Consider the following 12,500-nt stretch of genomic DNA (forward strand, 5'->3'; position numbering starts at 1 on the left):
CGTGCAAGTAATGTTGTTTGTCCGGTGCTCCGATGCGTATGTCCCGTGGCTGCGTATGACGTAATGATTAATTTGTGCTTGATATGGCATTGGTTTCAGATTACATACATGTATACATAGGGGCATTACCTTTAATCCACCCGAAACATATCATTATTACGTCACCATCTAGAGCCAGTTATACCCTGACATTGGTACATACAGTATCACACATATTGGTACATATGCCACAGCATACGCATAAAATGTCATGGACACTGGTCTCTGTTCTTCCTTCCTGGACTACAAGTTGTCTCAGTAAGACAGCCCTCTCCCTCTGCACAAGAGAGTGCACCAAGCATTATGGTAATTGTAGTCATTAAAATAAGATCTGGTTGCAAAGGGGGTGAAGTGTCCGTATAATAACGTTTTCAATGAATGAATCAATCTCTGTGCCAAGCCTTTCTGCACAGGCTTTGATTTTGAGAAAATCGGTATAATATAAGTATGCATTTATGGGTCCCTGGCATGAAAGCGTCTTTGTGAGTAGTTGAGGCAGGCTGACATGCATGGTGACGTGTTTCCATGTTTGTATGAATGAAAGGTTTTTGTGTTCCAAAACTAATGGACGAACTGCACTCAAAACTCATCTTGTGTTCTTATGTTGATTTGCGACTGAAAATGTAGCAATGCAGTTTTGGTTCAGGTAAAACGGTAAATATATATATTTTACTTGCGCAAGCAGAGCGTGCAAGTATTGTGGCCGTGCTGGCTTTTTTATGCGTATGGTATGGTACTAGATATTAATGGTGACGTAATTAAGATATGTTTCAATGTCGGGTTATAACTGGCTGTCAATGGTGACGTAATTACGATATGTTTCAATATTGGTTGGGTAACGGGAAACTTATGTATGTATACATACTTTAGTATTTAATTTCAATGTTTTACATAGAGGCTGACATTTGAAAGTTTGTAGCGGTCGACAGTACTTGCGTGCTTTGCTTGCGCACTAGTAGGCCATTTATGGCCTACTTGTGTGCAAAACGCAAGTAGGCACTCGACACAGTGCAGTTCTAGTTACAACTGCCATCTCTTTTCTTTGGCTGGTGTAGAAGTTGTTGTAAAGAGCATAATCACTTAAATACCACTTCTTTGACTACTTTTTCCCTCTACACCAAATATTTGCCTATTTTTGTATACTTGTATACTTTATTGTCACATCATTGGTTTAGACGTGTAAAGAAGTAGGTGAAATTAGTTTATTTTTTTTGCAAGCTCCATGATTCTGAGAGCAGGGAGAAAATAAAACATTAAAGAAACCTGTCAAAGAGAGCAAAGAAGTCAAGATATCTACATACCTACCCATAGCATATACAGTACACTGTACACCTATACTACACGTATACATTTGACCTAATGCTCACCTATTAATATGCCCAGAATGGGGACACTGGGGATTATATGGTTAAACTGATTCAATTTAATTACGTTTAAAGAAAAATACAACAGTTTAAATCAGCACCTCATTTTAAGTTGTTCCCCATCTTTTTATGTATGTTCATTCATTAGTCTTTCTTTCTTCAGGCGATGGGGGTGAGTGGTGAGGTCATCACCAAAGGCCAGAGAGTTAATGAATGTTTATGATGAGGTCATCTCTGGGTGACGGACATTAAGTTAATGTGTTATTCATGGCTTCATTGCTGTGGGAAAAAAATACCCTTAATTGATGATCCAAATGTCTTTATTAGAGCGATTATGAATGCGGCCAGTGATTTTCCAAATGGTTAATGGATTATTATGATTGGTCTGGAAGTTATTATGAATTGAAGGGAATAAACTATTGAAAATTACCCTAACTGTTGATCCTAATCCAAAACACCAAACCGTGCAACTCGTTTTTGAAGCTTCCAAGGGACTAGAGTAACATGTCGCTGAATGCACAGGTGTTTTTGGGTGTAATGTCTTGCTATCAGCTGGTGTGTGCGCGCAGGTTTTTGAACACGGTCTGAAATTATCGCATGCTCTCTCTCTCTCGTTCACCTTTTCACAATATACTGTATATATACTGACATAACTCACGTTACTGTTCTGGATGTCTTACATTTTGTTAATTTTAGTTTTTCGTGTTGGGACAGCTAGGACTGTAACTATTGATTTATCCTCTTACCGATTATTCTATACTATACTTTTTTGATTAATCAAATCATTGGGAAGCCTTTAAGGGATATTATATATTTTATTATTATATGTTTTTTTTGCCCCCTTTTTCTCCCCAATTTAGACATTATGCCAATGAATTCCTCCCCACACACATGTGTATGTTCTCACGTAGAGCCTTTGTGCCATTCCTCCCGCCCAACACTCCCTGCTGACAGGGTCCGCCACAGCCTGGAGGAGTACATAATAAGTAAGCCTTGCCGAGCCATGAGGGCAGGAGCCTATCTCCTGTTTCTGTAGCGTGAGGCAGCTTCATGTAGTACACCCCCTGGATATGACGCTTGCAGGGACGCTTGTTGCAGGGACTTACCCCCAATCCAACCCTTGATGATTGAGTGCCAAGCAGGGAGGCGTTGGGTCCAATTTTTATAGTCTGTGGTATGACCCGGCTGGGGATCAAACCCGACCTCCCAGTCTCTGGGCGGACCACAAGGCCACTGAGCTGGTCTTACATGCAGTGACAAATATTACCATCCACCTCTGTGGTGATGGGCAGGTACTTTACCACTCCCCCACCCGAGCACCGGGGCATAATTATTATCAAATGTATTATTTGAACGTGAAAAGGAATTCTAACAAAGTGGTCTGATTAACCACTTAAGCCTAATTTATAGATAAAAATAGTGAAAACATCTACAAACTCAGGTTCATTGTGTTTATTAGGTTCTTTAAAATAATCATGTGAACTATTTATTTCATTTCTATTTTTATTTACTCTTGCACCCCAAGAGTCAGGGCGGTGTATTTGCGTGTCCCATTGTTGTGTGTGTGTGTGTGTGTGTGTGTGTGTGTGTGTGTGTGTGCATGTGCGCGTGCATGCTCATTTGTGTAATTCAGATTTGGTGAGCCAAAGGGGCCTGGGCAAGGACCGGCCTCAGCCTCTGGTGACTTATTACTATTCATTTAGCCACCGCAGTAAATATTGATTCATCAAGGGATTTTCAATTTGAGCCCTGCGACATCTCGTGAAATATCACCCCTTGTGTAGAAGCGTAGGGGAGACGGGCGGGGGCCGTTTGGTTGGGGGGGGAGAGCAGGAACTCCCATGTATGCACACGTTTCTCTTCTCAGTTTTGACTCCAAAAAGCCCCCATCCCCAAGAACAGAAGATTAAACCCCATCTATTTGTTCCATGAGCCCATGTTCTCCCCTCTCCATCTCCAATGATCCCTGCCCTCATCTGTCCCGGTCACACAGTCTAACCCACGTTGCTTCACGGCTAAAGTGTGGATACCCATAAGCTCCTCCAATTATTTGGGTCTCGTTTAAAAACCTTAAGGGGGAGGCGGCCTAGATTCTCCTAAAATCCTCTTTTAACCCCATCGCTAGATAAACGTAAGCAACCATCTCGCCCCATTGTCCCCGACGGGAAAGTTCCCCAGCGCTTCTGGGACCACAGGACATGAGGTGACCCACGCCGCCTCTCTCTCATGTCAGCGGTAATGGGGCATCGTGGGTGATTGAGTGCGGGGGGAGCCCGAGGAGGAGGGGAGAATGGCTGCAGTAATTCAACCCCCCGCCATCAGAAAATAGATATAATCTCAACATTAACTCCATTAATAGTAGCAGGAGTTGAATTAAGAAAGCCGTAAAGCATGCGCAGGCCAAGGATAAATTACTGCCCGGCCCGCCCTTCATCCCCCCCGCCCACCCTCTCCCCTCCAAGTCTTTCTTTCTCCGTTCCCATTCTTGCCGCCTGGCTTCACACTCCTTCCTTCGTATGCTTTCTTTGTGTTCTCCTTCAATCCATATTTTGTACTCACCTTGTTTGACTTCAGGCCTCATCTCTGCCTGTAGGATTGCAACGTTCTCCCTCCTAGCATTACTGTCTCTTGGCGGATTCACTCTCTGTGCACTTTACAATTATGAATCATTAGCTAGCCCCACTAGCTGGTTCTAACCTGCTAGTTTGCATGTAAGGCTGTTCATCTGGGCTGGCCAACACTCCCAAACAAGGAAATCTAGAAAACTGGAAAACGTGATCCTTGGAGAATGAACCCTGCTGATTGTGGTGACCCCTTGAACCTTCCTTTAGTGCCACTCTTTGGCCAAAATGTCCAAAAAGTGGTATGACACTTGCTGAGAACAGCCGTGCTCCCTAGAGGGGGAACTCCATGGCCTTTTCTCTTATGCCACCGTCATGCCAACCTTATCAGCTCTGCACAATATCTCATGTAATTAGGCAGACTGCGGGATGAACCCACCTTTAGGCTTTCATTTATGTTTGGGTGCAATGAGAAGCACCACCCCTAAGGGCTGCTATAGTGGGACTTTGAGGCTCTGTCTCATTCACTACTCTCTACTGCCTGTAGAGAGTTCTATGTAGGACAGATCATATTTACACTCTGGATAACATTTTAAAAATCACACCTGTGTGAAGTGAGGGGCGCTAATAGATTAGGTGATGTAAAACAAATGGTGCCAACACAAATATTAGACGCCATTAACAATAAAGAGACAATATGACGTAATGAGTTACATTATGACGTACATTTTCCATTCATTGTCAATGGCGTTTACAAAACAAACATTGAACTAAAGACAAACATTAAACCTGTGTATAGGTGGGGCTCAAAAAAACACTTGTGTAAAGTGTGGGGCGGTCTTATAATCATAGATCACATTCCGTGCTCTGCCCCTCAAAAATCATGTTCCGCGTGTCAGATAGCAGGAGAAGGGCGCACACCAGAATTGAGGAGGTGCTAAAGGCCTAAGGTGATGAACAATGAAAAAGAAGAAAAAGGCTGCACACTCGTAGCCACGTAACATTGTGGCCACGAGTGTGCAGCCTTTCTCTTCTTTTTCAGATAAGCATCTGCATTCTTCTTTTCTCAATGTATTGTGGAATACGGTTCTAATACTGTCTCAGGTATAATAATATTATCACTATACATTTGGACATCACCACTACAAAATGGCATAATGGTACAGTAGAATGGGCAATCTCCAATATACTGTAGGCTGGCAGCCCAAACTGGTATTAACCCAATTGTGCCCAAGACGTCGTCAGACGTCTTTAGAATTATAAAAGATACCAAAACATGCTATATTTGACTGACATACAGTACACCAGATAAACACACACACACACACACACACACACACACACACACACGCAGGGCATGGGTCTGAGCGTGTCCCAGGCCTTCATCTCGTTTAGTGCTCTGATATCGATCAGTACAGGATGTAAGAGACTGGGCAATAAAGTGAAGCCACGCTCTCTCTCTCTCTTCTTCACTTCTCTCCTCCTCCATATTCACTCACCCATTCATCCCCTTTTCATACGCCGATCCATTCATTTACTCATTACTTATCACACATTATTCATCTCACCAAACACACACACACACACACACACACTTCATGCACCGTAGCTCTGTCACACAGGCTCCGTATGCTGTGCCCCTGCACTTCCCTTTCTGGTATTTTCCTCTGTCCCACTTCTAATGCCCTTTTCTGCCCAAAAGATTTCTCTCATTACAGTGCGATTGGCTTTAAGTCAGATTTGATTGCACATTTACACTGCAACGTATAATGGCGGGTGCTTCCATTCCCCCTTAACTGCACTGCCTAAAGCTAAAGAGAGGCAAGACCTCGCACTGTAAGGAAATTAGCTAGACAACTGTTTTCTTTCCTTTTTTCCCCCTCTCGCCTCCTTTTTGCTGTGCTCCGTTTCAAGGGTAACTGTTTCCCGATATGAGCTTACTAATGCTTGGGTTGCAGACAAATAGACAAGAGCAGCATTATTCGGAGCAGTCGCGCGACCCTCCGAATTCCTCGCTGTCACCAAAACAAAAGTCAGAGCATTCATCAACGGCACCCGTAAGTGCTGAATCGCTCTCTCCTTCATCTGTGCATCGCATGGTCAGAGCCCAGCCACGCACGCACACACACACACACACACACACACACACACACACACACACACACACACACACATGGTCAGAGCCCAGCCACACACACACACACACACAGACATGCTGGCAAACTACTCACAGGGGAGTTGGTGTTGTACACCCTCCCTTCTCCTTTTCTCCCACTACCGTTCTTTACCCTTCTCTGTGGAGTTAATCTGCTCTCTGTCTCACCTCTGCACACTCTTTCTCTCCTGTATTTTACCCTCTCTACACATAGTAAATGCATGCTTCACTCCCACCCACCCCATATGCCAGCCCTGTTCCCTAACCTGTTCGTTAGTGTGACGATGACCTGGGTCCGACGAGACACGTCCCCCTCAGGGCGGAGGAGGGGAAGTGACTGGACTATCTTGAGTAACACGTGCCACTGAAAGCCTCCCCAACCCCTAAACGACTTGGGCTGTCCAGCAGGGGAGGATTTGTGTGCCGGACGGGTCTGGAGGCTCCCAGATAACGGATATACCACCGGAGGTCAAGGGCACTGTGGAGAAAAGGTCAAGGAGAGAAGCGGGGAGCCAGATATCAATTTCCTCTCTAAATGACCGTATTGTGCTCTAAGTCATACAGTCTGTATCACCGTGTCATCCACTCCCTGTGTGACGCCTTCTCGTTTACGTTTCTGCCTCTCCTATCACCAGGGTTACTGCCTTGGTGATGTTGCACAGGTGCTCCCACTGAGACTGTTGCTAGCTGATGACGTTGGCCCCTGTGGCTGAACCTCTCATACACACAGCCTCACATTAGCACAGTTGTTGGAAAGACCTCACATGCTCACAGAAACACGTACACAAGACTAGGCTTAGAATTTTTACCTTTAGTTTATTTGCTGTGATCAAGCCCATAATCTCACATCGGCACACAACAACGCCACACATATGCATATCCAATCAGCACTCATTCCTATACAGGTTAAAGCACGAGGGACCTACAGTATGCCAATGCCTCCCAGTACAGTAGCACTCCCACCATTGTGCTTGCAGTCACCCCCCCTGCCTGTGGCCCCGTGTCAGGGTTAACTGCTGTCTATGTTAACCGTTTATGTCGTATCCCCATTAACCTCCACTGAGGCTCCCCAGGCTGCCAGGGCTCCTGTTTAAGCCTCCCCCGGGTGGCAGTCAACGCTCCGGCATTACCCTCCATTACGGCTCCCCAGGCTGCAGTTGCCCCGCGTAGGGCAGTCAACGCTCTGGCATTACCCCCCATTACGGCTCCCCAGGCTGCAGTTGCCCCGCGTAGGGCAGCCACCCATCTTGTGTCTGGTGAAACGGGAGTGTCTCTGCCGTTGAGTTATAGGGCCTGCAGTCCAGAGGAGTTGCGTACTGGATAGCCAACGATGGGTGATATTTGCACTTCTTCTCTTTTATTTTCTCTTCCCCCCCCCCCCCCTCAGCCTGCACGAAATCCCTTTTCCGCTTCATGTAAGCGAGCATGGGTTTGTTTGGTATGTGTGAGGGCGTTGTATGTGTGTGTGACTGAGCGCGTGTGCGAGTGTGCGTTAGAGCTAACCCTCGATTCTCTCTGTAATGGGAGGCATGAACTCTCGCTCCAAACCCATTTCCAGCCCATCTGAAATACGGCAGCAAATTACCTACAGCGGCGGCCTGCACACCAGCCCCAATCCGCCCCAAATAGAAGTGACAGGACAGTGCAATTTATCGCCATAACCCCTGGCCCACCACCACCAGCCACCACCTCCTATCCAACACACTCTCCTATGCACACTGTAACTGAGTGACTGAACACGTGTGTGTGTGTGTGTGTGTGTGTGTGTGTGTGTGTGGATACCTTTGTTGGTGGTAAATACTGTAGTGGTATGCATTGTCACTGGCGCGTGTGTGTGTGTGTGTGTGTGTGTGTGTGTGTGTCTGTGTGTGCGCACACACATGTTGGCGGTCTCTACGCTCCAGTGTCGGGGGGCCAGCCTCCCGGCGCTGGCCCCCTCTACGCTCCAGTGTCGGGGCCAGCCTCCCGGCTCTGGCCCCCTGCCCTGCCTATTATCTCATTGATTTCCTCCTCTCCTCTTTTCAATTCTCTCCATTTCCACACTGCCGTCCTTTCCATTAGAGGAGCAATTTAACAGAGTGCCGTGACATGGGAGGAGAGAGAGAGAGAGAGGCAGAGGAAGGGATGGAGGGGGGTGTTCTGGGAAGATGGGAAGCATAAAGTGGGGAGAGGAGGAAGAGCTATAGCAGAGGATGTGGGCGGAGGAGGAGGTGTTGCCAAAGGGGGAGGGAGGTGGTGCCAAGGGGGGAGGGAGGGGTGCCAGGGTTCTAAAGACTAATATCATTTCAGTCATGTTCAGAGGATTGACTGACGGTGACAGTGGTTTGTGAACTATAAGCACTGGGTTCTGTTTCTCCCCTATACTTCCCTTTTAAGCCTTTTATTGAAGGTGGTGATTAGAGGTGTGCAGCCATCTACCCTTTTCTTTTCACCTCTATTTGGCACTCGTTCCGCGTTTCTCTGTTCAGTCCAGTTTTAATTTGGTTCAAATTGCTTCACTGGCACAGCTGCCGAATTAACAATAGTGGCCCGGAGTGGATTATAACGCATTGCAATACATAATGATCACATCAAAACTCTCTTTCTGGCTGTCTCTCTCCCAGGTCTGTGCTCCAGAATCGTCTCAGGGCTCCCCAGGACAGACACCTGTCGCCGCAGCGCTGGAGGGGTCGCGGCATCCGCTGGATCGGGGGCTCCCTGTACAGAGTGTCCGCTAATAAGCTGTCCCGTGCCCCGGCCAGCAGCCCGCCAATCAACCGGACAGGTGCGCTGACAGGCCACTGAAACTTTACTACTCACTCTCACAAGCAACCTAAAAGAAATGAACAAGAATGAGAGAGAGTGCATATTTATGTTCTGTTTGTGCTTGTTGTGTCTATAGGACATGTATCATGGGGTCCACCGGGTGGGGGGTGATAGAGCACTGTTTATTCATGGCCGCCCATGTTCTGGCCCTGTCCGCTGCGAACGTAATATACTGGAGGGGGAGTGCCTGCTGGATTTGCCATCTGAAATGATAAAGTTGTCATCTGTCAGAGAGGCATGGGGGAGGGCCCGCAGAACTGGACCGTGCAGATTAAAGCCTAGATCTACCCTCCTCTCTCTCTCTCTCTCTCTCTCTCTCCTGATTCTCCCCCTTTCATATCTCTCTTTCTTCTTCCCTCTTTTTTCACTGTCTCTCACTCACACACACACACACACACACACACAGAGTAACATCCCGAGTGTTAATATAACTCTTCAGTGTGTACACATGTGTGTAACCGCTAACGTTCAACCTGTGGGGTGAAATTGAAGAGCTCTGGTCTGTTAAGCTCGTGACCGGCATCCTGATACACTTACAGGCATACCAGTATGGTTCGAACACGCCTCAGGTATCCTTCGACAGGAGTTGTGATTTCACATCTCCCTGGCGAGCTCAGGTTCCTCCTCACATTTGTTCCTGGTCCGGTGCCAGCCGGCCTCCTTCGGTCCCCGCAACCACTGAAATCACACCGGAACACACCCTGGCAAGAAAGGGCGCCCTCTGTCCGAACAAGTTCCAAAATTAGACGATCATCTGCCTCCTTTTAACCTTGATTTCCAACTCGCCTTATACTCTACTCTTCTCTTCTCTTCTCTTCTCTTCTCTTCTCTTCTCTTCTCTTCTCTTCTCTTCTCTTCTCTTCTCTTCTCTTCTCTTCTCTTCTCTTCTCTTCTCTTCCCAAGTTGCCTGCCACCCCTCCTCTTCTCTTCTCCTGTCCTCTCCTCTCCTCCCCAGCTGCCTGCCACCCCTCCAGTGGGTGTTTGTAGCAGACAGTGTTTATGATGTTCTCAGATAGAGCTCCAGGGCATGTTTGGCTCTGTCAAACTACCACAGTATAAATAAGCATACTGATATCAAGTTATTATGGCACTTGGCTGGACACACACACACACACACACACACACACACACACACACACACACACACACACACACACACACACACACACACACACACACACTCCTCAAACTGCAGTTCATCTACCATGAATAAATCTTAAGCACAGTGCTTCTTTGTTCCACATGTAGGAAAGTGGTCCAGTCCGCACCACTTCTCACCCACCACCTCTCTTTTGGGTCGGCCCTCCAACACCCTGTATGCCAGGTATGCTCTGTGCATGAATAACAACAATAACCGTTAACTTCAGCTTTTTGTCATAACTGGTGTCATATTTGACAATGAAAGGAGAATTTCTGAGAAAATCTGCCTTTTGTGCTAACACAAACATTAACTGCCATTGACAATGGTTTAAAGATAATAGCATAAGTTGACAAATTAATTCATGAGGAAGTATATTACTTTTTTTATTGGATGATGTACGATAAGAGTGCCCCTCACTTCACATGGGTGTGATTTTTGAATTCAGTTCTTAACAAGCAGTACTGTATCTGTGCTGCTTGTAAAGATGAGACAGAGGAAACAGCAGAGAAACCGTGTGGAAATATAATGATTTTCCAAGGAGACGGTTGACAGTTGATAATATCAGCTTACATGTTTCACACAACCACATGTCAGCTTCTAGAGATCATTTATTGGACACAGCCTAGCAGTGCCATTGTCTATTAATTGAGCTTTACACAGAAAAATTGATTTATAAACATTAAGGATTTTGATGTGTATTGTGACATACAATAAGCTTATTAAGCCTTAACCATTTAAACCATAATTTTTCTATACTAGACCACCCCTCCTTTTTCCCTCTTCACCGCATGACACTATTAGCTTGTAGATCGGCTATTTTTGCCAAATGTTCGACACCACAATATAAGGATTCATGTGGTATGGACTCTCTCTCTCTCTCTCTCTCTCTCTCTCTCTCTCTCTCTCTGTATGTGTGTTTGTATTTGGTGAAGCCGTGCGGTCCAGAGGAGCCTAGCCATCATCAGACATGCTCGTCACAAGAAGCCACAGGAGAAACAGTACTGCATGTACTACAACCGCTTTGGCAAGTGCAACCGGGGCACCGACTGTCCCTACACCCATGACCCTGACAAGGTGGCCGTGTGCACCAGGTAACTCCCCCAACTGTCCCTACACCCATGACCCTGCAAGGTGGCTGTGTGCACCAGGTAACTCCCTACACCCATGACCCTGCAAGGTGGCTGTGTGCACCAGGTAACTCCCTACACCCATGACCCTGCAAGGTGGCTGTGTGCACCAGGTAACTCCCTACACCCATGACCCTGCAAGGTGGCTGTGTGCACCAGGTAACTCCCTACACCCATGACCCTGACAAGGTGGCTGTGTGCACCAGGTAACTCCCCCAACTGTCCCTACACCCATGACCCTGCAAGGTGGCTGTGTGCACCAGGTAACTCCCTACACCCATGACCCTGCAAGGTGGCTGTGTGCACCAGGTAACTCCCTACACCCATGACCCTGCAAGGTGGCTGTGTGCACCAGGTAACTCCCCCAACTGTCCCTACACCCATGACCCTGCAAGGTGGCTGTGTGCACCAGGTAACTCCCTACACCCATGACCCTGACAAGGTGGCTGTGTGCACCAGGTAACGCCACTCGTTCACCGTAAAGGTCCCGAGTGTACAAATAATACTGCTGCTCTCATTGGCTAGCTTTAACCCCGAGGCCTCTTGTCTGTTTTCTGCAGGTTTCTACGGGGGACTTGCAAGCAGGCAGACGGAACCTGTCCGTTCTCCCATAAGGTGGCCAAAGAAAAGGTAAAGCCAGGAACATGCACACGTGGTGTTATTTTAGGTGCTGCCGTGTCCACAAGAAAGCATATAACTTTGGTAAAGACGCAATAGGAGCACTCCTCATCCCAGTGCCACGCCTCACAATCTGGCACTCTTGCGTTTATTTGGTTGAGTCCTCTGGGTTCCTTTGGCTGAGTCCTCTGGGTTCCTTAAGGTGAAAATAGTTCATAATTTGGAGAGGAGCGCTGCACATAGACGTCACCTTTTCCGACCAAGAGTCCTAGCCCTTCTCCTGACAGCCGGGTCTTCAACCAGATCCGCCGCTAGAGCAATCGCAAGGATTCGGTTTCTGGCATCCATCTTTACCGTTAATGATATCCATTGGCTATTTTGGTGAGGCTATTTGTACGAATAATGCAGATGGATGTGACGATTGAACCTTGCAACAATAAGCACTCCATCCGCTTTGAAAGTGCTCTTGGAATTCATATATTCTTTTTTTATATCCATAGCACTTCGCCATAGAAGAAACACTTTCTGTGGACACTGACGTTTCTGAGAACCTGTTTGGGGCCAGCGTCAGACATGCATGCGAATGATGATCCATCTCTGGGTGTAGCGATCACAGAGTCATATTCATATTCTTGGCAGAGCTCCTGTTTCTGCGCCCTCGTCCCCGTGCTGAGTCCAGGACGCATGACC

The 12,500-nt window shown here is 47.0% G+C and overlaps 1 protein-coding gene across 1 annotated transcript in view; it reads left to right on the forward strand.

Moving 5' to 3' along the window:
• zc3h3 (zinc finger CCCH-type containing 3) overlaps window positions 1–12,500 on the forward strand; it is a 63,577-nt gene that overhangs the window by 32,956 nt on the left and 18,121 nt on the right. Inside the window, exons 5-8 of the mRNA XM_080769889.1 lie at window positions 8,723–8,883; window positions 10,173–10,248; window positions 10,998–11,156; window positions 11,753–11,822. Coding sequence (XP_080626015.1) covers window positions 8,723–8,883; window positions 10,173–10,248; window positions 10,998–11,156; window positions 11,753–11,822 — 466 coding nt within the window. The remainder of the gene's footprint in view (window positions 1–8,722; window positions 8,884–10,172; window positions 10,249–10,997; window positions 11,157–11,752; window positions 11,823–12,500) is intronic.

The sequence above is a fragment of the Protomyctophum bolini genome (assembly GCF_963924005.1).
Source record: "Protomyctophum bolini genome assembly, chromosome: 8".
NCBI classification, from domain to species: Eukaryota; Metazoa; Chordata; class Actinopteri; order Myctophiformes; family Myctophidae; genus Protomyctophum; species Protomyctophum bolini.